At 43.4% G+C, this 19,159-nt stretch overlaps 1 protein-coding gene across 1 annotated transcript in view; it reads right to left on the bottom strand.

Moving 5' to 3' along the window:
* Positions 1-10,368, bottom strand: part of SH2D4A (SH2 domain containing 4A) — a 64,469-nt gene extending 54,101 nt beyond the window's left edge. The window contains exons 1-2 of the mRNA XM_030312492.2: positions 10,175-10,368; positions 4,562-4,942 (exon numbers count right to left, since the gene is read on the bottom strand). Coding sequence (XP_030168352.1) covers positions 4,562-4,628 — 67 coding nt within the window. The 5' untranslated portion in view covers positions 4,629-4,942; positions 10,175-10,368. The remainder of the gene's footprint in view (positions 1-4,561; positions 4,943-10,174) is intronic.
* Positions 10,369-19,159: the final 8,791 nt, after the last annotated feature.

Raw genomic sequence — 19,159 nt, 5'->3', positions numbered from 1 at the left:
TGCTTGAACTATGCCCAGGAAAGTAGGGGGGACAGAAGAAGGTGAGAGGCCTGGCTTGGCAGTATAGGTCTGAGTGTCCCTGGCATATAGATGATGTTTAACCATGAAAGGTAGAGGCAGTGCCCCAGGGAGATAATACAGAGACCTTAACCTAGAATCTGTGAACCCTGAGACTGTGAGTGAGATTTAGGGAGTAAGTGAGCATCGTGAAACTACGCACAAAATGTTGTCTGTCTGTGATCCTCCCAACCCCACCTCAAGGTTACAAAACCACCAGTACAGAGTGGGGTACCCTCGGGGGAGTACAGCTATTCAGGGGTCAGGCAGAGGCAAAAAAGAGGCCATTATGGAGAGGGCAAGAGACCCATGACATCAAGTGAGAGACTCAGAGTGGCAACTCAAGAGTCAGGTAAGGCTGAGGAATTAAGTGAGATCAGAACTGAATCCATCAGTGGAGGTCACCAAATGAGTTCCAGAGTGAAGGAAGGGGATGAAGTGCCCCTGAAGGTGGCACAAACAGGTGGTTTACAGTCATTCCTGCAAAAGGGAAGGCTTTGCATGTGGGAATTTGTTCCCCTGGTAGCAATGAGAATGCAGCAAATAAAGTCTCATGAATCCATGTCTGTTTCAAGGGCACACATAGCCCCTCCTGTACCACACACAGCAACCAGATCCCAGCCTACCTCTTAGGCTTCTGTCTGCTTGGAGACCCAATGAGATAACTGCTGGGCAACCCTCTACTGAGTGAAGGCCTCTTGTGTCTGTGTTACCAGAAAGAAATCACACACAACAAAGGCAGGGCCCTGATGCAAGCATATGTTTTCGAAGTGTGCAAGGCACCTACAGACAAAAGTAACTTCTTAAGCTCCAGGTAAGCTCGACATGTGGCATATTTGTTAGGAGCACCCACTTTGGGAGAGTCAGACTCAGGTCAAGCCCAGGTCTATCATTTAACTCGCTGTTGTCCTGGGCAAGCTAGTTAATAACCCAGTCTCACTTTCCTCACCTGTAAAATGTGAACAGTAATTCAGCTTCAGGCTTGGCTGTGATCATTTAATAATATAATTTAAGCACCCAGCTCAGGGTCTGATACTCCATCAGCTCAGTGGTGCTACTTTTATGGTCTAGGGCAGTGCTGTCCAAATGTGAGCTACATCTGTAGCCATACATTTACTAGTAGCCCCATTACAAGATCAGAAGAAACAGATGAAATTAATCTTAATGTATTTTATTTTACCCATGTTATCCAAGATATTATCATGTCAATATATAATATAAAATTTTTAATGTGGTATTTTACATTACTTTCTTCCTATCAAGTCTGTGAAATCTGGTAATTTACATTTCTTACACATCTCAGTCCAGACTAATCTCATTTCATGTGCTCAACAGCCACATGTGCCTAGTGGCTATCATACTGGACAACACAGCCTTAGACCTCTAGTTATTTGCCCCCAACAGGCAGAGAAGATACATAATTCTTTTCCTAAGAATCACATTTTCCCATTACAGTTTGAAATGATTTTCTGATCTATTACTACGTTAAATCCATATTTCTGTTTTTCATCCCTCTCTACATTAGCCATAAGACTTCTTTTTTTTTAACTTTATTTATTTTGAGAGAGACAGTATGAGTGGGGAAGGAACAGAGAAAGGGGGAGAGAGAGAATCCCAAGCAGGCTCTGCACTAACAGTGCAGGGCTTGAACAATGCAGGGCTTGAACCCACGAAAAAATGAGATCATGACGTGAGCTGAAATCAAGAGCTGGAAGCTTAACCAACTGAGCCACCCAGGCACCCCAAGCCATAAGATTTCTAAAAGGTTCCTGGTATACACAATATGTAAACTTTCAGTGATACTCTTTGAAAACTCACCACGGTAGACTGTAAAGAGAAAACAATGACAAGATGACAGCGAAAGAGCTGCCAAGTGATGAACTATAATGGGGCAAAGGAAAGAGGTGGGGAGGGGCATAAGATATATTTAAAGGGCCAAGAAAAGGACACTTTCCAAAGCCTGGCTAAGAACTGCTAAGAAAAAACAGCAGTAAAGTCAGTGCAGTACAAACTGTGCGGGGGCAGGAACGGGGAGGCCAGGAGCACAGGCCTGATAGGAGTTGAAGTGCACAGTGAGGTTTCAGCTAACAATGGCCAGGGGCTTGGCAGGTCAGCAGAGGACCAGCAATGACACTGCTTTGTACTATCTGTGGCTTTATCTTCAAAGACAGAACAAGATGAAAGACAGAGAAGTGCTGTCTTTTAGGGGGAAGTCGGGAAAGCTTTTCTTTTTCTGCAGTTAGAAGAGAAAACTAATTTAGTACAAAATGTATTTTTCCAAGTGTTAAATTTAAGGGAGTAATAAACTTTTGACATGAAACTGATGGAATATTCATTGTGTATATTAATATACTTTTTAAATGACCATTTAATAAGATAATATAAATTTTCTAAAAGGTAGATTCAAACTCTGCAAAAGAAGAATTTAAGCAAAGAAACTGAAATTATTGTCTTAAGTCATCACAAGGAGACCATTTCAGCAAACAGGAGAGGCCCAAAGTTTTACAAAGAGTCTGGGCCACTGACATTAGGGCAAGAACTCACTAGTCCCAAGGTCACCCACCACAGTAATATGCTATGTTCATAGTATACATGGTGCCCAAAGAGGTCCAGCTATCTCTGATAAACTCTGGCTAAAGAATGCAGAGAGATGCATAAGCCAGTTAAGAAAGACAAGAAAGTCATGTTTCAATTAGGACATGTTACTTACTGAAGGAAAAATTCTATTTTGGGTAGTATAGAGCACTGTGAAATCTAATAAATCTGGGTGCCTACTGGTGGTATGACTTTGCATATATTACTTAACATCTCTGATTCTAAGTTTCTCCATCCATAAAACAGACAATTAATATTAACTTTGCAAAAGTTTAGTGAAATGAGGCATAATGCAAGGAAAAGTGCTCTGCATAGTGTCTGACAAAATAGATTTTTTTTAAATTTTTTTTTTTAACGTTTATTTATTTTTGAGACAGACAGAGGACAGAGTATGAACGGGGGAGGGTCAGAGAGAGGGAGACACAGAATCGGAAGCAGGCTCCAGGCTCCGAGCTGTCAGCACAGAGCCCGACGCGGGGCTCGAACTCACAGACCGCGAGATCATGACCTGAGCCGAAGTCGGCCACTTAACCGACTGAGCCACCCAGGTGCCCCCAAAATAGATATTTAATAAACAGCTGTTATTGATACCAACGATAATAAATGAAATACTCGTATTTACTTTGATGTCATTAGAAAGGCTTAATTGCGGGGCACCTGAATGGCTCAGTTGGTTAAGCGCCTGACTTCGGCTTAGATCATGATCTCATGGTTCGTGAGTTCCAGCCCTGTGTCAGGCCCTGTGCGGACAGCTGAGCCTGGAGCCTACTTCGGATTCTGTGTCTCCCTCTCTCTCTGCTGCTCCCCCACTCATGTTCTGCCTGTCTGTCTGTCTCTTTCTCTCTCAAAAAATAAAAACATTAAAAATTTTTTTTAAAAAAATAAAGGCTTAATTGGAAAGGTTTTCATTAAAGGCAGTGTAAGGTAAGGTCACTAAACTGACTTCATTTTGAGTCTGTATATACCAACTCCCAAGTGTGATTCATTTTCTCAATCTTTGAAACCCTGAAAATTTATCAAATTTTATTTTTCCTGGCTTAATGAAAAACGAGGAGAAATTGGCCTTGAATGCCTCTGTAAGCGACCTTGAAAATGTTTTTTAAAACAGCTTAGGTATTCATCCATGACAGAATTTGTGTCGGGGGAGGAGGAAGAACAGAAGTGGTTAGTGTGTGCTTTTCTATGTCTGTGTGTGTATGTGCTTTAAGTCTTAAGGTGCAAAGAATTCCTGCCCATGGTCTCAAAAGGCTCTCTCAAGCTACCAGGGACTCCTTGGGTCAGGAAGAAGTACATCTGAAAAATTAACTCTCATTAAAAATATGCAGTATGGGGGCACCTCGCTGGCTCAGTTGGCACCCTGATGTCAGGGTCATGAGTTTGAGCCCCATGTTGCGCATAGAGATTACTTAAAAAAATGTGTCATATGACTTTTTCCCTACAGCAGTATTTACGTTTTGTTTTTTAAAGATAACTCAAAGAAAAATCTCTTAAAGTATAAGAAATATAAACATAATTGCTATAAAAATGCTGATACAATGACTCTTTGTGTGGCAGTAGAATACTAGGCACTAGTGACTAAGTGGGAGAGAAGTCTTCCTTAATACCCCCAAACCAAAACTGCACAGGTGACTTTTTCCTTCAGCTTATGGTCAGTCTGGTTTCAAGTAAGAGATCTGCTTATAGCTACACAAGTTCATGGTAATTGCTATGTGTGTGGAGGTATGTGCATGTAAGTATACACTTCAAACTGATAAACTGCACTATCTCCATAACATTTTCAATAACATTTAGGGTCCACCTACCAAATTGGAACTTGCACCTGGCTTGCTTCTAACTAGTGTGAAATGTTAAAACAAGCCCGAGGGCCACTATAGTAACACATTCACAGGAGAGACATAGCTAAGTTTACCTTTCTTTGGTCTGATTTCACTGGCAAGGACTCCTTTTTTTCCATTGCTGCTTCTCTTTCTTTCCATCGGCGGATCTGTTCCTCCCTCATCTTGAAGAACAGGATCTGTTTCTGCTCTTCGCGAGCTCTGCCAGCAGATCAGGATCTATGTACATCTCTGATAGTATTGTTTCAGCATCTTTGCAGGTCTGGAGTCTTTTACAACCTGTGGCAAAAGTTCTTGGAAATGGCTTCCAGGTGTGCCTCCCCTGGGCTGGCAACTGGGTGCACTCACAGACCTTCAAAGAGACTCGCAGCAATCCTAACGACCGGACAATAATTCAGCAGACTGGCTCTTGGTTCCTGGCACCAAATATCCTGTCCAAAATTCTGTTTGTGAACCTGTAAGAGCAACAAGCAAAAAGCAGGCAGTATTAAATTGTAGATGCCAGGCAGGGGCAGGCTTATGAATTAAGCTTGGAGGAAATACAGTATCGCCTTTCATTTCAGACGCAAGGAGAAGAAAAGCTGAGGCACACTTTGTCAAGAGTTGTGTAACCTCTATCCCATAATTTCCAAAGATACTTATCAAAAAAACAAAACAAACCCTAACTTTTTACAGGCCAATCTCAGGGAAACAAAAAAATTAACAGAGATTTGGCCTTCTCCCAACAAAGCAAACATATTATTACCTCAGAGCCTAACCACCAACTGTATGGCTGAGAAAAGAATAAAAGAAAAAAAGGCACAGGAAGAAATTAAAAGGTTCTCTCCAAACAACTTATTTCAAAAGAAAATACTGTTTTTGAGATTTCACAGAATTACCCACCCCAAACCAAACCAAACAGGGCCACGCTGAAGGAAGGAAAAGAAGAAATATAAATTAGACCCACAATGCAGTTTTCCCATTTCCCCTTAAAAGTAGCACTAAATAAACAAAATTACGTGCTTTCATCTTCACAGGACAAGGCAATTTCCAGACAACCTCCTGGAACCATAAAAACTCTGTATGTACAGGAGAAAACATTCATGTTACATTCTGGAAGGTCACCAGGTTTTATTTAGGTGTACCTGTTCTATATATCTAATTTAATAAAATTTAAATTTAAAGACCAGAAAAACTGGAGAACAGAGACATAACTAGGTTCCTTACAAAGGATCCCTGTTTACAAAGACTTTATTAGAGGGCTCCTTTAACAAGAAGCCAGGGACTGGTGCACTCACAAGGGGCTTTCTATTGGGGGAGGGGGCGCAATTTCACTGAGGTTTCATCTAATTTATGCGTTCCTGTTTGGTTGATATTTATTATTTTTTTAAATTTTAAGTAAGCTCCACACCCAATGTGAGGCTCGAACTCATGACCCCGAGATCAAAAGTTAGTTGCACACTCTACAGACTGACACAACCAGGCACCCTAGATGATTTTTTTTTACTTCATCTTCAATATAGTGGCATACACAAAAAAGCTTACTTACTGAGACTTTTCAGGATCACCTATGTTTAAAAGTTGTCTAGTAATTTGGTGCTCACAATGCCTCAATTAATCTCACCATCTAGCCATGCCTCTCAATACCTTGATTCTCCAAACTAAGTTCAAACACTCTTAACCATCCCTTACTTAATTATACCATGGCTCCTCTTACCTAGTTCCTTCATCTTGACACTCACAAAGCCACACTGTAATGCTCCCTGGCTTCCCCTTCCCCTTGTCTTCCTCTTCCTTGCAAAGCTGCTCTTTCATTACACCAGTCTTTTGACACAAGAGTGCTCAACAGTCGGGTACCCTGAATGTCTGCATACACAGCACATAGTTAAATCATCCCTATTCATTGTGCAGCAGGAACCTTTTTTGAGCCTCTAACTATTCTTGCTAACTGCATCCTATAACTTCCTGCAGCATTCAACTACTGGAACTCAAATGGAACACAGTATGAAGAGAAAATTTTTGAAAAGAATTAAAAGCAATGTTTGACTCTAAATCAGGCAGACATGTCCCTCCCAGGCTCCCTTCCTACCTTTGTATTTTGCTTTGAGATGACCCTCAAAGGCCAGAAGAGCCACAGAACTGATGTCCTGTGATGGTTTTCTGACTTTTGGATCCCAACAGCTTCTTGAGGGGCCGAGCCAACTAAATCCACACTAAAAGAGAGGTTGCCAGAGGCTGAGCTCTGTCTTCCTAGGAACCACAGGAAGAAATTTGGTTTCTCAGCACACTTGACTGAAGTGCTCTGAGATGAAGTGGTAAAAAACCAAAGTGAATGACTCCTTGAAGTTCCAGTAAATATCCTTATGTTGGCACATTCCACGATTCCAGTGACTGACTTTCACAGCAATAAAACATGTAGAAAAGGAGGAACCCAGTGAAGCCTGAGGTTTCAGTTCTGTTTCCTATTTGGAATGGGGTGAATCTTAGCAACAGTAATGATGTAGGTAAAGCCAAAAAACCAAAACCCTGAAAGTGCCAAATTCACATTGTTCCTCTTTCCCCATCCCAGAGTACCCCTGATAATAAGAGCTTACCCACACTATGCCAGCCACCACCTTAAGCACCTTACATACATTAACTTACATAATTTTCACAATTACCCTTGGAGTTCAGTTCCTCCCTATCCCTATTTCACAGATTAAGAAGATGGAAAGTGGCAGAGCTGGGCAGTCTGGCTCGAAGTCAGCTCTACTGTGTTCCACTAGCACAGTAGAGTTTTTTTGTAAGCCCAGAATCAGCACATCATCAGGATATGGTACCACATGTGAAATTTCAGAATGAAGACCAGCAAATTCTTGCAGCAACATAAATGCTGACTTGAAGGTGCATGACACATTGCTTCTGAGGGGCAAAAGCCTCATCCAGGTAATTGTAGCTAAGCTGTGGGGAGGCCAGGTATTGAAAAGACCTCCCCCATCCCCCCTCAACCCCCAAAGAAGGGCAGCAGGGAACTGTCATGGTGGCCCAAGTGTGGATGTTGTTTGCCTACTTTATTCACCAGGTGCTTAGTGTTCTCAGTTTCCCCTCTCACAATCACTAGGAGTAGCACAAATGGTACAGCCTCTCACAGGTATGAAAAGTTCCACTGTACCTCTGTGATTAGATACTCAAGCTCTTTCAGTTTTAGTTTTGGTTTGTTTTGCCTTTTCCGGCAAATGTGGATTTTTAGCATTAAAGTTAACTACTGGATCTTGACGGAAAGACACTGGCTTCCCTGTGTCCTCAGAGAATAAATACTTCAGGACCCAGCTAACAGCTATCTTGAGGTCAGGCAGCTGAAATAATATGCATGCCATTCTAAGGCTGTTGATTCCCACCAGTGTGGATTAACTCCTTCCTCCCCTGTGCTTTCAGATGGAAAATTCACATTGCACAGAGTGCTTACAGAACATCCATCAAGGACCCCAGTGTGGGCTTTTCAAGAGCTGCGTGACTTGCAGATGTCAGCTACTCAGTTTTCTCATCCATGAAATGAGGGCCTGTACTATACATCTTTGTAATTTGAGGACTATGTCATATAGTCTAGGTGACGTTACAGAGACAAGTAGAGACAGGGTAGAGGAAATAGAAACGAGGAAACTAACTAACCAGGGTTTTTCCCGCTTTCACTCCCCTGACAGGACAACCCCTGACATTGATTCAAACTTCAAATGACTTTCCCCATCTAACAAACTGGTGCAGCAAACTTCCAGCTATTCAAGCTCCAATAAAAAGAAAAGTTAAGCTAACTGTTTTCCTCTTGTATAGCACTTTTCTTTAAAAAGAGAAATGACAACACCACATCTGCTATTTATTTCAAAAATAAATTTCTAAAGGAGTGATAGGATTTTCCAGATACCACAGATTTGGCCTGATGCTCACATCTTCCACAGCCCTGTTCAACAAAATAAAATTGTGTTTTTAATGACTCTGAGACCTTGGGTCGGGGAAACCAGAGATAAAGCCTAAATCATAACATAATGTAATATGGACCGTCAAACTTTAATGCTAAGAATATAGTTTGAATTCTAATTCTTCTAAAACAGCCAGCTGTTTTTAGACTTTCAGTTATCTTATTCAACTTTACCTTATAAAGTTTATCTACAAAAGGGCAATTTTTGAGGATAAAATGAATTACCAGAGGTGACAGCATTTGCTAAGTTTTGTACTATATACCTTGCTTCAGAATTTGAAATCACTGTACATACAGATTTATCTAGAAAATTCCATTCATGTGTCAAATCTATGTCCACAAGTGCTTTCCACTTATTTATTCACTTTTTAAGAGCTCCAAGTCGTCTCTATTAAGCAGGCGATCAAAAGTCCTTTATAGGGGACTCTGGCTGGCTTAGTGGAGACCTTTGATCTCCCCGTCCTGAGTTCCAGCCCACCTCGGTGAGGCCCCACTTCGGTGAGGGGTGGGTGGGTAGAGCTTACTTTAAAAACAAAAACAAGGGGCGCCTGGGTGGCTGAGTCGGTAAGCGGCTACGTTGGGCTCAGATCATGATCTCACGGTTTGTGAGTTCGAGCCCCACATCCAGATCTGTGCTGACAGCTCAGAGCCTGGAGCCTGTTTCAGATTCTGGGTCTCCCTCTCACTCTGCCCCATCCCCCCGCTCACACTCTTTCTCTTTCTCTCTCAAAATAATATTAAAAAAAATTAAAAACAAAAACCTTTCAGGAGGTGAGGAACACTAAGCTTAGAGAGGGGTGCCATGCTTCCTTCTTCCCTGCGACCCTTGGGAAGCTCTGAGACAACCTGAGAAAACCTACAAACAGTGACTTCTCCCAGTGACTCCACGCCCACCCCTCCAGGCGCCCGCGCGAACCCCGAGAACAGGAGTGGGCAGGAGTGTCCACTTGGCTGAAGAAGGTCATCTCCGGGTTGGCTGGGGCCACGGTCGGGGTCCTGCCTCCAGCAGCGGGCGGCGACGCTCGGCCCTGAAGCCGGCCCCGCCCGCGGCGCCGGAACCCTACAGGGAGGGCAGCCCTGGGTGCCGGCGCGCTGGGAAACCGGTTCCCGGGACTCTCCCAAAAGGTCTGGGGCGAGGGAGGTCCGCACGGCACCTACCCCCACGTGTGCGCGAGCGCTCGTCCGCGGGCGCAGTCGCTGAGGGGCCACAGGCGGGGGGCGCCCGTCGCGGCCCGGCGGGCGGGTGGGCGCAGGCGCGCAGGAGCCGCCGAGGACGGGACAGACGAGAGACACGCGTGGCGCCGGGGCCGCTCTGCTACAGTCCAGAAGCTCCAAGCTATCCCGACCCTCCCACGCGTCCACCTCGGGCCCGCCCCGGCTCAGTGACAGCGCGTGCACACACCCCTCAGGGACCCGGAGGCCCTCCCTGAGCCCCGGAACTGCCCCCAGACCTCCCGAGTGCGCTGAAGCCTTCTCCCTCGGGCTCCCCGTACCACGGCCACAAGTCCCGGCCTCTCACCCGCCCGCAGCTCCAGACACCGGACACCCGACACCGGACACCCGCCGCCCGCCCGCAGTGGCGGAGGAGGGCCCGGGGAGGGGCGAGTGCAGGCCCGGCCCAGGCGTCGCCCGGGCCTCCCCAGCCCGCCTCATCCCTGCGCCTTCCACGCTCCTCCTGGAGTCCCCCGGCCCCACAACACGTACAGTCTTCTCGGCCTCCCCCTCCTGGCCTCCCTTCCCCACCCCAGGCACTTACCCGTGCAGGGCTCTGCGCTCCTCTAGCAGATTGACCCGAGCAACGCCACGTCCAGTTGGGCCGCCAGAAGCTGTCGGGGAAGGGAGGGCAAGGCAGCGGTGCTTGAGAGCGGCACAGGCCTGGCTGGACAAAACACTCTGGCCGAGATGTTGGCAAACAGTGTCCCTCAGCCCCGGCCCGCCCCGCGCCGCCCCACCCGCGACCACATGCCGGAGTGACTGACTGGGCGCTCATGGCCCCACCCTAGCACTGGAGACGCTCCAGGGCCAGACGTCGGGCGAGGCCGTGTGGCCTGCTGCATCCCGGGCCCCTCTCTCCTGACCGCACACTGCCCGGAGCTGCCGGGTGTCCGGGGCGGCAAGGCACCGCCCTCCACCTGCGGTCTGTGAAGGCTTGTCGCGCCATCTCAGGACCGGTAGAACTTATTAATATCAGCCGGCCAGGCCCTTTCTCCACTCCAGAGCTCAAGGTTTTCCTTCAAGGTGGAGCCTGCGGAGGCGGGCAGACACTTCTCAGTTACACTGAGTCCTGGCAGGCCAAGTCCAATCACCTCTCGGGTTTTTGCTCAAGAGTCTCTGGAGCTACTTTTTTTTTTTTTCTTTTGTTGATACTAAGTAATTTATCAGAGTTCAGGACTTTGTCAATTCAGGTGTGGCTTTGTGGGACAGGATGGAGGAGGCAAAAGGCTAGAAAGATGGAGACTGAAAACAGAGACGGAGTTAAAAAATGAAAGAAATCTGTAGAATAGGAAAGAAGGTAAAGGAAACTTGTGAATTGCAGCAAGAACAGGTTGGGGTGGTGCATGAAGGGAGGAGCCGAGTACAGGAAAGCTGGGCAGAAAGCAGAGTACAAACGTTGGAGGGCGTTTATCATTGTGGGGGAACATTCAGAATGTGGGCAGAAGAACAGCCTGCTTTGGGGACTCCAGATTGCACATGTTGGGGAGAAATGTGAGAAACTGAGCATTCAGTAGTCCTCTCCATAGCCTACCTGATAAATTCAGAGGTCTGATTGCTTCCTTCAAAACTGAACCTTTCTTATTCATAACCTCTCCAGCCTACAAGTTAGAAAGAGCCTTGGGGCAGAGGTAGTCCTTGAGACCTAGCTATTTAGGAACATTCTAGGGATCCGAACAGGGGAGAATTTCCGGTTTAGGTTTGGTTCCCACTGCTTATTAAATGAATGGCCCATGGGTGCATTTCGCTGGATTGTCATTTGCCCCTGGGTAGCTGCTGTGTCCAGTTGAAAATGAATCCTAACACTTCATGGATTGAGCAGTTGAAGAACTATAAAGGGTGGTTCATCAGCCAGCAAAATTTCCATAGAACACTGGTAGCAGCCAATTACCTTCCCCCACATGCAAATTCTTTTCATGTCCTGACAAGTCGTTGTAACAGTGCTCCCACTTCATTATTAACCTCTCTGTACTTCAGTTTCCCCTCTGGATGATACAATGCCTACTACCTCATGAAGTTGTTGAGAGGGCTAAATGAGATAATACATGTAAAGTGCTTAGAATAGTTCCTGGGTGTGATGAGTGTTCAAACACATTAACTTACATTATTTCACATCACATACTATAATTTCAAGTTACTAACTTCACACAGACTGGATTTTGTCTTCTGCAGTACCTAGACTCCAAGTTAGCCTCAGTGATCCATCCCCACCTTCTAGTGTGTCACTTCTAAGATTAGGTCATAAAAGACCTTGTAAGTGCTTGTCAGGCTGGGCTTCCAGTGCAGGACTTTGAGGCACTACTGTGGGACCACCAGCTTCAAAATTGCAGTGCAGGTTCTGGCCCAGCAGCCGCCTGGGTGACTGCTAAGTGTTCTTCAGGGAGACAGCAGGGGCAGAGTTGCTGACCCTGTGAACAAAATGAGAGATGCTGAGGCAGGCAAGAAGATCTTTATTCAAAAATGTGCTGGGTTCTACTCCTGAAACCAAGACTACACTGTATGTTTACCAACTTGAATTTAGATTAAAAAAAAAATGTGCTCGGTGCTAGATGGTGGAAAAAAGTGGGAAACACAAAACAGGTCCAAATCTCTAAGGTCTTTTGAATGAAAAATAGGATAAGCACCAGGATTTTCTTATTCCGATGCTGATAAAAACAAAGGCGTTATCTGGGGGAGAAGGAACTGATGGAATATTTGGAGAAACCAAAGAAATATATAGCTGGAACTAAAATGGTCTTTGCTGGTCTTAAAATGAATGAGAGAGAAGATCTTATTTGATATTTGAAATGGGCAACATCTTCTGAAATGCTCTTGCAACTTAAAAAATATTAGTTACAAGCCAAAATTTCCAGTTTCAAATAGTGCATGTTTTAAGGAGTCATATTTGATCTTTCTTGATTAGCCTTATAGTAGGTTAACATTAAAAATAAAAGTTGAAAGGGGCGCCTGGGTGGCGCAGTCGGTTAAGCGTCCGACTTCAGCCAGGTCACGATCTCGCGGTCCCGGGAGTTCGAGCCCCGCGTCAGGCTCTGGGCTGATGGCTCGGAGCCTGGAGCCTGTTTCCGATTCTGTGTCTCCCTCTCTCTCTGCCCCTTCCCCGTTCATGCTCTGTCTCTCTCTGTCCCAAAAATAAATAACGTTGAAAAAAAAATTTTTTTTTAAATAAAGTTGAAATAAAAAATAAAAATAAAATAATTAAAAAATTAAGACCTTGTAGCTTGTCTTGGTTTGTGTGTGTCTCTCTCTCTGATCATTCACTCTGAAGGAAGCCAACTCTACATCATAAGCAAACCTGTGGAGAGGCCCACATTGAGAGGAACTGCGGACTCCTGCAACAGCCACACAATGAACGTGGAAGTGGATCCTTCAGACCTAGCGAAGCCTTCCAATGACTACAGCATTGGCCTGTAGCTTCAGTGCAAATTCATGAAACCATCTATTAAGCCCTCTCTAGTTCCTGACTTACAACTTGAGGTAGTAAATTTGTGTTGTATTAAACTACTAAGTTTGAGGAATTTGTACACGGCAATGGATAACTAATATACTTCCTCATTGGTCTTGTTTCTAAGCCAGTTTTAGCTAGGTTTTGTATACAGAAACTTTCATGTACTGGGTAACTTATTTAAATACAGATCCAGGACCTCGCCCCAGAGCTAGGGAATATAATGTCTGTGAGGCACAGGCGTCTGCATTTTGAGTAAGCACTCTAAGTGATTGGATTAAAGATGGGGTTACAGATCATGCTATCAGAAACCCTGCTTCAGGCTCTCCAGGTCAGACATTTCTGAATGCAATCGTCAATTTATCTCTTTAAAACATTAACTCTAATTCTTCATTTTTGGTTGCTAAAAATTCTTTGATGGCCTACTCCTCCTTCTTGTCTAAATAAGCCTAAACCTCTTGTCAACTTTCAAGGACCAGGACAATCTAGAAGTAATCTTCCTCAGCTTTATTATCTTCCTAATACAAACCCTGCATCCAGATAATCTGACATTTTCCAGGCTCTTAAACCTACACAGGCTCTGCAGCTTCACAGTATGGCCTTCGTTGAAAATGTGTTGCCTTATAACTTGACTTCTAAAAATCCTACCTCTTCTTCAGGCATCAATTCTTAGGAATCCTTTCCTGTCGAGCCTCCCCTGTGTCAGAAGCAATCCCTACTTCTGTGTTTATAGCATTTGCATTACAAGTTAGCGTTTAACACATTCCAAGAACCAGTTAATGAACACTCACTAAGTGCCCGGCCCTGTGGTGACCCTGGGGTATGGCAGAGAGCAGACAGCCAGGGCTCCTGCTGCCATCCTTGATGCAGTAGTGCCTTGTACAGTAGCTGTGTGTATGTTTTATGTCTCTTTGAAATCATAAATGTCTTGATAGCAAGGACTAATTCTATGCTAGTTTCAGTCTTCATCAACACCCAGGCACACAATAGGTATTCAGTGCATGCTACTTGAGTGGATGTTGATACTCCAAATGAATGTGGACTGTACACAAATACTATAGTCATTCACACTATGTGGAGCCTGGTATCTCTTTTTTTCTCTCCTTGTTTCCCTTTCATCCATCTTGTCATGTGCCTCTTTCCTGTATTTGTAAATATCTTCCTTTTCCTCTTATTCTGTAGTTCTTTTCCATCCTCCTCACTTGGTCTCCCTTATCCTCTACCACCTTTTTTGTTTCCCCTCTCCTGTCTCCCAGTATTTTCTCTTTCAATTAGCATAATCTGAAACAGAAAATATATTTCCCCCCTTAATTTCAAAAGCAGACAATTGAAATGTTTCAGATTGCTCTCAAAAACATCAAGTGACTCTGTTGCTTACTCATGAGGCCTTCAATTACTTTTAGCCTCCTTTGGGGCCAGTGCTCTCAATAGAAAACATTTCCCCATTCCATGATCCAGGATGCAACACTCCTGACAGAATGGGAGGTCTGAACAACCAGGCCTTAGCAAGGGACAGGTGTGGAGCATCTACTGCTGGCTGGGCACTGGCAAGTCGGAGACATGTACCACATGCACCACCAGCACGTGTGTTCAGGAAGGCCCCAATGCCCATCTAGGGGCAGTATCTAAGAGAAAAGCTAAATATCTATTTACGAAATGCTAATTTTTAATGTGTCATTTGTAGTAATGGATACCATGAAACAAATAGCCTACATTTTAGTGGACATTAAATGGCATTTCCGTTTAGAATGTTGTTTAAGAGGCCTGCTACCCGGAGCTGTCATGTTCAGCCACGCGCATGGTGCTGTACAACTGGAGAGACACCAAGCAGACACTACAAAGCATAAGACACCCCTTGGGGACTTTTCATTTTTCCTAAATAAAAGTCAATTGTGTTTAAGTTCTACAGAAACAAAAGTTCCTTCAAATATTTTCTTCGTAAAAAGCAAAATAGGATAAGTACCAATAATATTTTTCCTGCCATATTTTATCATCAACATCAGAAACCTGAAGCACATTTTTAATTTTAAAGAAGTTATATATTTGTCATATTTATCCTATAGTGAATGTGAAGTAGATGTAAATGAAAAGGACTAAAACATTTCAACTTTACTCAAAATTGAGCAAATCTCAAAATAAATCTCTGTTAAGTCATCATTCACCAAAAAACCCAACAACAACCAAAAAAAAAAAAAAAAGGGATTGAAGGTATACTATGATTTCAATTGTTGGCCAGCAGTTAGGTTTGGTTTTGAACTTTTCATTTCCTTATGACTCTATGTGAGCTTTTGTTCTTTCATCTTTCTTTGAAAATATCAAGAAGATTATTGGTCTTCACATTCATCTTTGAAATACTCTAATTTTAGTGTTTCCCCTGAATTCTCTTTGTGAACTTGTTTCCTCAAAACCCATGCTCTGGGTTGCTGATAAGACATTTCTTCATTTCTTATATTTCTGTGATGCAGTGGTAAGCAGCCGGTGGCCCAGAGGAATCACTGACCTGGCTTGTGGAATGGAATTGGACAAATTCTACCCCAAGTAATATGGGACATCTTGTGAATAGCCTGTATTAACCAGTGCTTTTGTACAGGTCAAAGCTCTGAGAAAGGGGCAGAAAGCTTTCCCTAGTATTGTGGCACTCCCTGGACCTTCCTAGGCAGTTCTGAGTAGGTCTCCTAATGCTAACAAAACCAAAGTCTCATCTCTTCCTTGGACCAAATTCAGAATCAGGTTTTGATTTCCTAACTTCTCTCTTCTTGCATTCTTTGCAAAAAGTACACAAATTCATTTCAATTTTATAAGGGTTCACTGCCAGTGAGCACAGAAATAGTCTCAAGCACATATTAAAATAACCTACGGGGATTTAATATTTGTCCCTTTGTCCTCTCTGCCAAGGGGTTCTTATTTGATTGAAATGGAATCAAATTGCTTTTTAAAGCAACCCAGGAGACGCTAAGTGTGGGCCAAAGTTGAGAACCACTAAAATATATGGAAACAAAGTTCATTGGTTATGGATTTTGAAGGAGTGGTAATGGCAACCCCTAGACTTTTACTAAAACAAACATGAAGCTAGATATTCATCTGTTAGGTTCTGGTCTTAAAGTCCCACGACGTTGTCTGGAAATGGATGTTCCACCAAACCCAGCCTGCTACTTAAATGCGATACAAGAGGTGACAGTGTGTGGCTTGTTGTGGCAGCCTCAATATGTCTAACTTTCACTCCTTTCCTTCCTTTCACTGCTTTCTGGTTATGAAACCCGGGTGTTCCCTCTAGGCAATCTTGCTGAGGAAAGCACTTCTCTCTGTAGATTGAAGATTGCTCCCTCACACCAAGGGTCCACATGTCCTCAGTCATGTCCTGGTCTTTCCTGGAAGTAGCTGGAGTTCTGCCCCCTAGCAAGTCTTGCACTCTCCACAAACCATTTCCCTCTATTATACTGTTTGCCTGAAGACCTTTGTGTAACTGGAATTGGAGTTCATTCTGCCCTTGTGTAAGGTAACACACTTGCCTCTTCCTCTAAGGATATGTTTAAATAAGAGCCAGCTTATGGCCTCAGTGGTAAGTGCCATTGTTTAGTTTGAGACAGAAAGTTGGTTTTTATGGCATGTTAGTATTTTAATGACAAGGAAGTTTGTACAGCATCCAGTAGAGTGGAAGGTTATGGCCAGTAAATGACAGATCATCTATACAAATAGGGAAATATGAAAGAGGACTTTCCCTTATGGAATTTGTATCCACATAGAATGTATATAACCACACTTGCCAACCCTCATTGGGATTAAATTGTACATCTTTATACGTTCTCATTAAAAGACAATAAATCGTATAATGTTTAGGACTAGAAGGAATCCAGCCATTATCTGGACCCCATTCTGCAGCAAAAAAAAAAAAAAAAAAAAAAAAACAAAGAAAAAAGAGGGGCGCCTGGGTGGCTCATTCGGTTGAGCGTCCAACTTCAGCTCAGGTCATGATCTGAGTCTGTGAGTTTGAGCCCCGTGTCGGACTCTGTGCTGATAGCTCGGAAGCCTGGAGCCTGCTTCGGATTCTGTGTCTCCTTCTCTCTCTGCCCATCCCCCGCTTGTGCTCTGTCTCTCTCTGTCTCTCAAAATAAATAAATAAATGTGAAAAAAATTTTTTTAAAAAAATGAGGCAAAAACAAGGTTAGCAATTGAAGGGCTAGTCATTGGCATATCTAGAAATTAAAAAATTTTTCTGACACATAATCTTCACAAAGTTATTATACTATGTTAAATTACTAGGGGCGCCTGGGTGGCGCAGTCGGTTAAGCGTCCGACTTCAGCCAGGTCACGATCTCGCGGTCCGTGAGTTCGAGCCCCGCGTCGGGCTCTGGGCTGATGGCTCAGAGCCTGGAGCCTGTTTCCGATTCTGTGTCTCCCTCTCTCTCTGCCCCTCCCCCGTTCATGCTCTGTCTCTCTCTGTCCCAAAAATAAATAAACGTTGAAAAAAAAAATTAACTAGCTCATTTACCTAACTGAATTCAGGAAAGAGTGAAAGGAACCACTGCCTGTGTTTCTCTCCTAACATAAAGCATCTTTGTGCCTTGATGAAGAGGCAGATGGGAACTGCCTTCGAGGCTGCACTACTTCAGGGCCAGCTGTTTGTGTACAGGATTCACTCCAGTCTCTGCTCACAGCACTGAGCTCACATTACAAGACCTGCAGGTACATTAAACTTTCAACCCCCCTCTGGAGAAAACAAAGCTGAGACTAGGATCCACTTAAGTATAATAAGTAGGTATTGGTGAAACAACAAATCAATTCTGAATGTTAGGTTCTGATCAAAGGAAGAAGCATAAGGAAAAAGAACGGAAAAATGAGAAGGAATAGGGAATAGAGGAATCAACACCAAAAGAATAAAGCGAGTGGAAGGTGAATTTAAAAAAATGAATACATAACTTAGTTGATTTCTTAAGTAAGATTTCCTTTGGTGCTTTGCTGCGGAGCCTCAAATCCACTCTCCTTCCTTGTAGAGGAGTGGTTCAAACAACAGAGGAAGGAAGAATGCGTATGGCATTCAGACATGATTTTGAGAGTCTTTAGTGGAGGAAATATACATTTGAAGTGATCATCACAGTAAGTCTAGTTGCTATACATCCTTATATAAAGCTACACAATTATTTTCTTGTGATAAAAACTTCCAAGTTACTCTTAGCAACTTTCAAATATGCGATACAATACTATTGACTAGTTGTCACACTGTATATTCCATCTCCATGACTTTATTTTATAATTGGAAGTTTGTACCCCTTGACCCTTGTACTCCTTCACCCATTTTACTCACCCCCAACTCCCCTCCCCTCTGGCAACCACCAATCTGTTCTCTGTATTTATGAGTTTTGTTTTAATAAGTTCCATATGTAAGTGAAATCATATGGAATTTATCTATCTCTGTCTGACTTATTTTGCTTAGCATAATACCTTCAAGGTCCATTAATGCTGCAAATGGCAAGATTTCATTCCTTTTTGTGGCTGAGTAGTATTCCACTGTGGATGGATGGATGGATAGATGGATGGATAGAGATAGATAGATAGATAGTTAGACAGACTAGCCACAATTTCTTTATCCATTCATCCATCAATGGACACATAAGATACTTTCCATACCATAGCTATTGTAAATAATGCTGCAATGAACATGGGAGTGCACATATCTTTTTGCGTGTTTTCATTTTCTTTGAATAAATATCCAGAAGTGGAATTGCTGGATCATATGGTAGTTCTATTTCTACTTTTTTGGAGGAAGCTCTGTATTGTTTTCCATTGTGATTGCACCAATTCACATTCCCACTGATGGTATATGAGGGTTTCCCTTTCTCCATGTCCTCAATACTCGTTATTTCTTGTCTTTTGATAATAGCCATTCTGACATGTGTGAGGTAATTGTGGTTTTGACTTGCATTTCTCTGATGATTAGTGATGCTGAACATCTCTTCATGTGCCTGTTGGCCATTTGTATGCCTTCTTTGGGAGAATGTCTATTCAGATCCTCTGCCCATTTTTAGTTGAATTGTTTTTCTTGTCATTGTTATTGAATTGTATGAGTTCTTTGTATTTTTTGGATATTAA

Source organism: Lynx canadensis, chromosome B1 (assembly GCF_007474595.2).
Source record: "Lynx canadensis isolate LIC74 chromosome B1, mLynCan4.pri.v2, whole genome shotgun sequence".
NCBI lineage: Eukaryota > Metazoa > Chordata > Mammalia > Carnivora > Felidae > Lynx > Lynx canadensis.
Note: the sequence above shows the minus strand (reverse complement) of the source record. Positions and strands in the feature narration are given on the sequence as shown.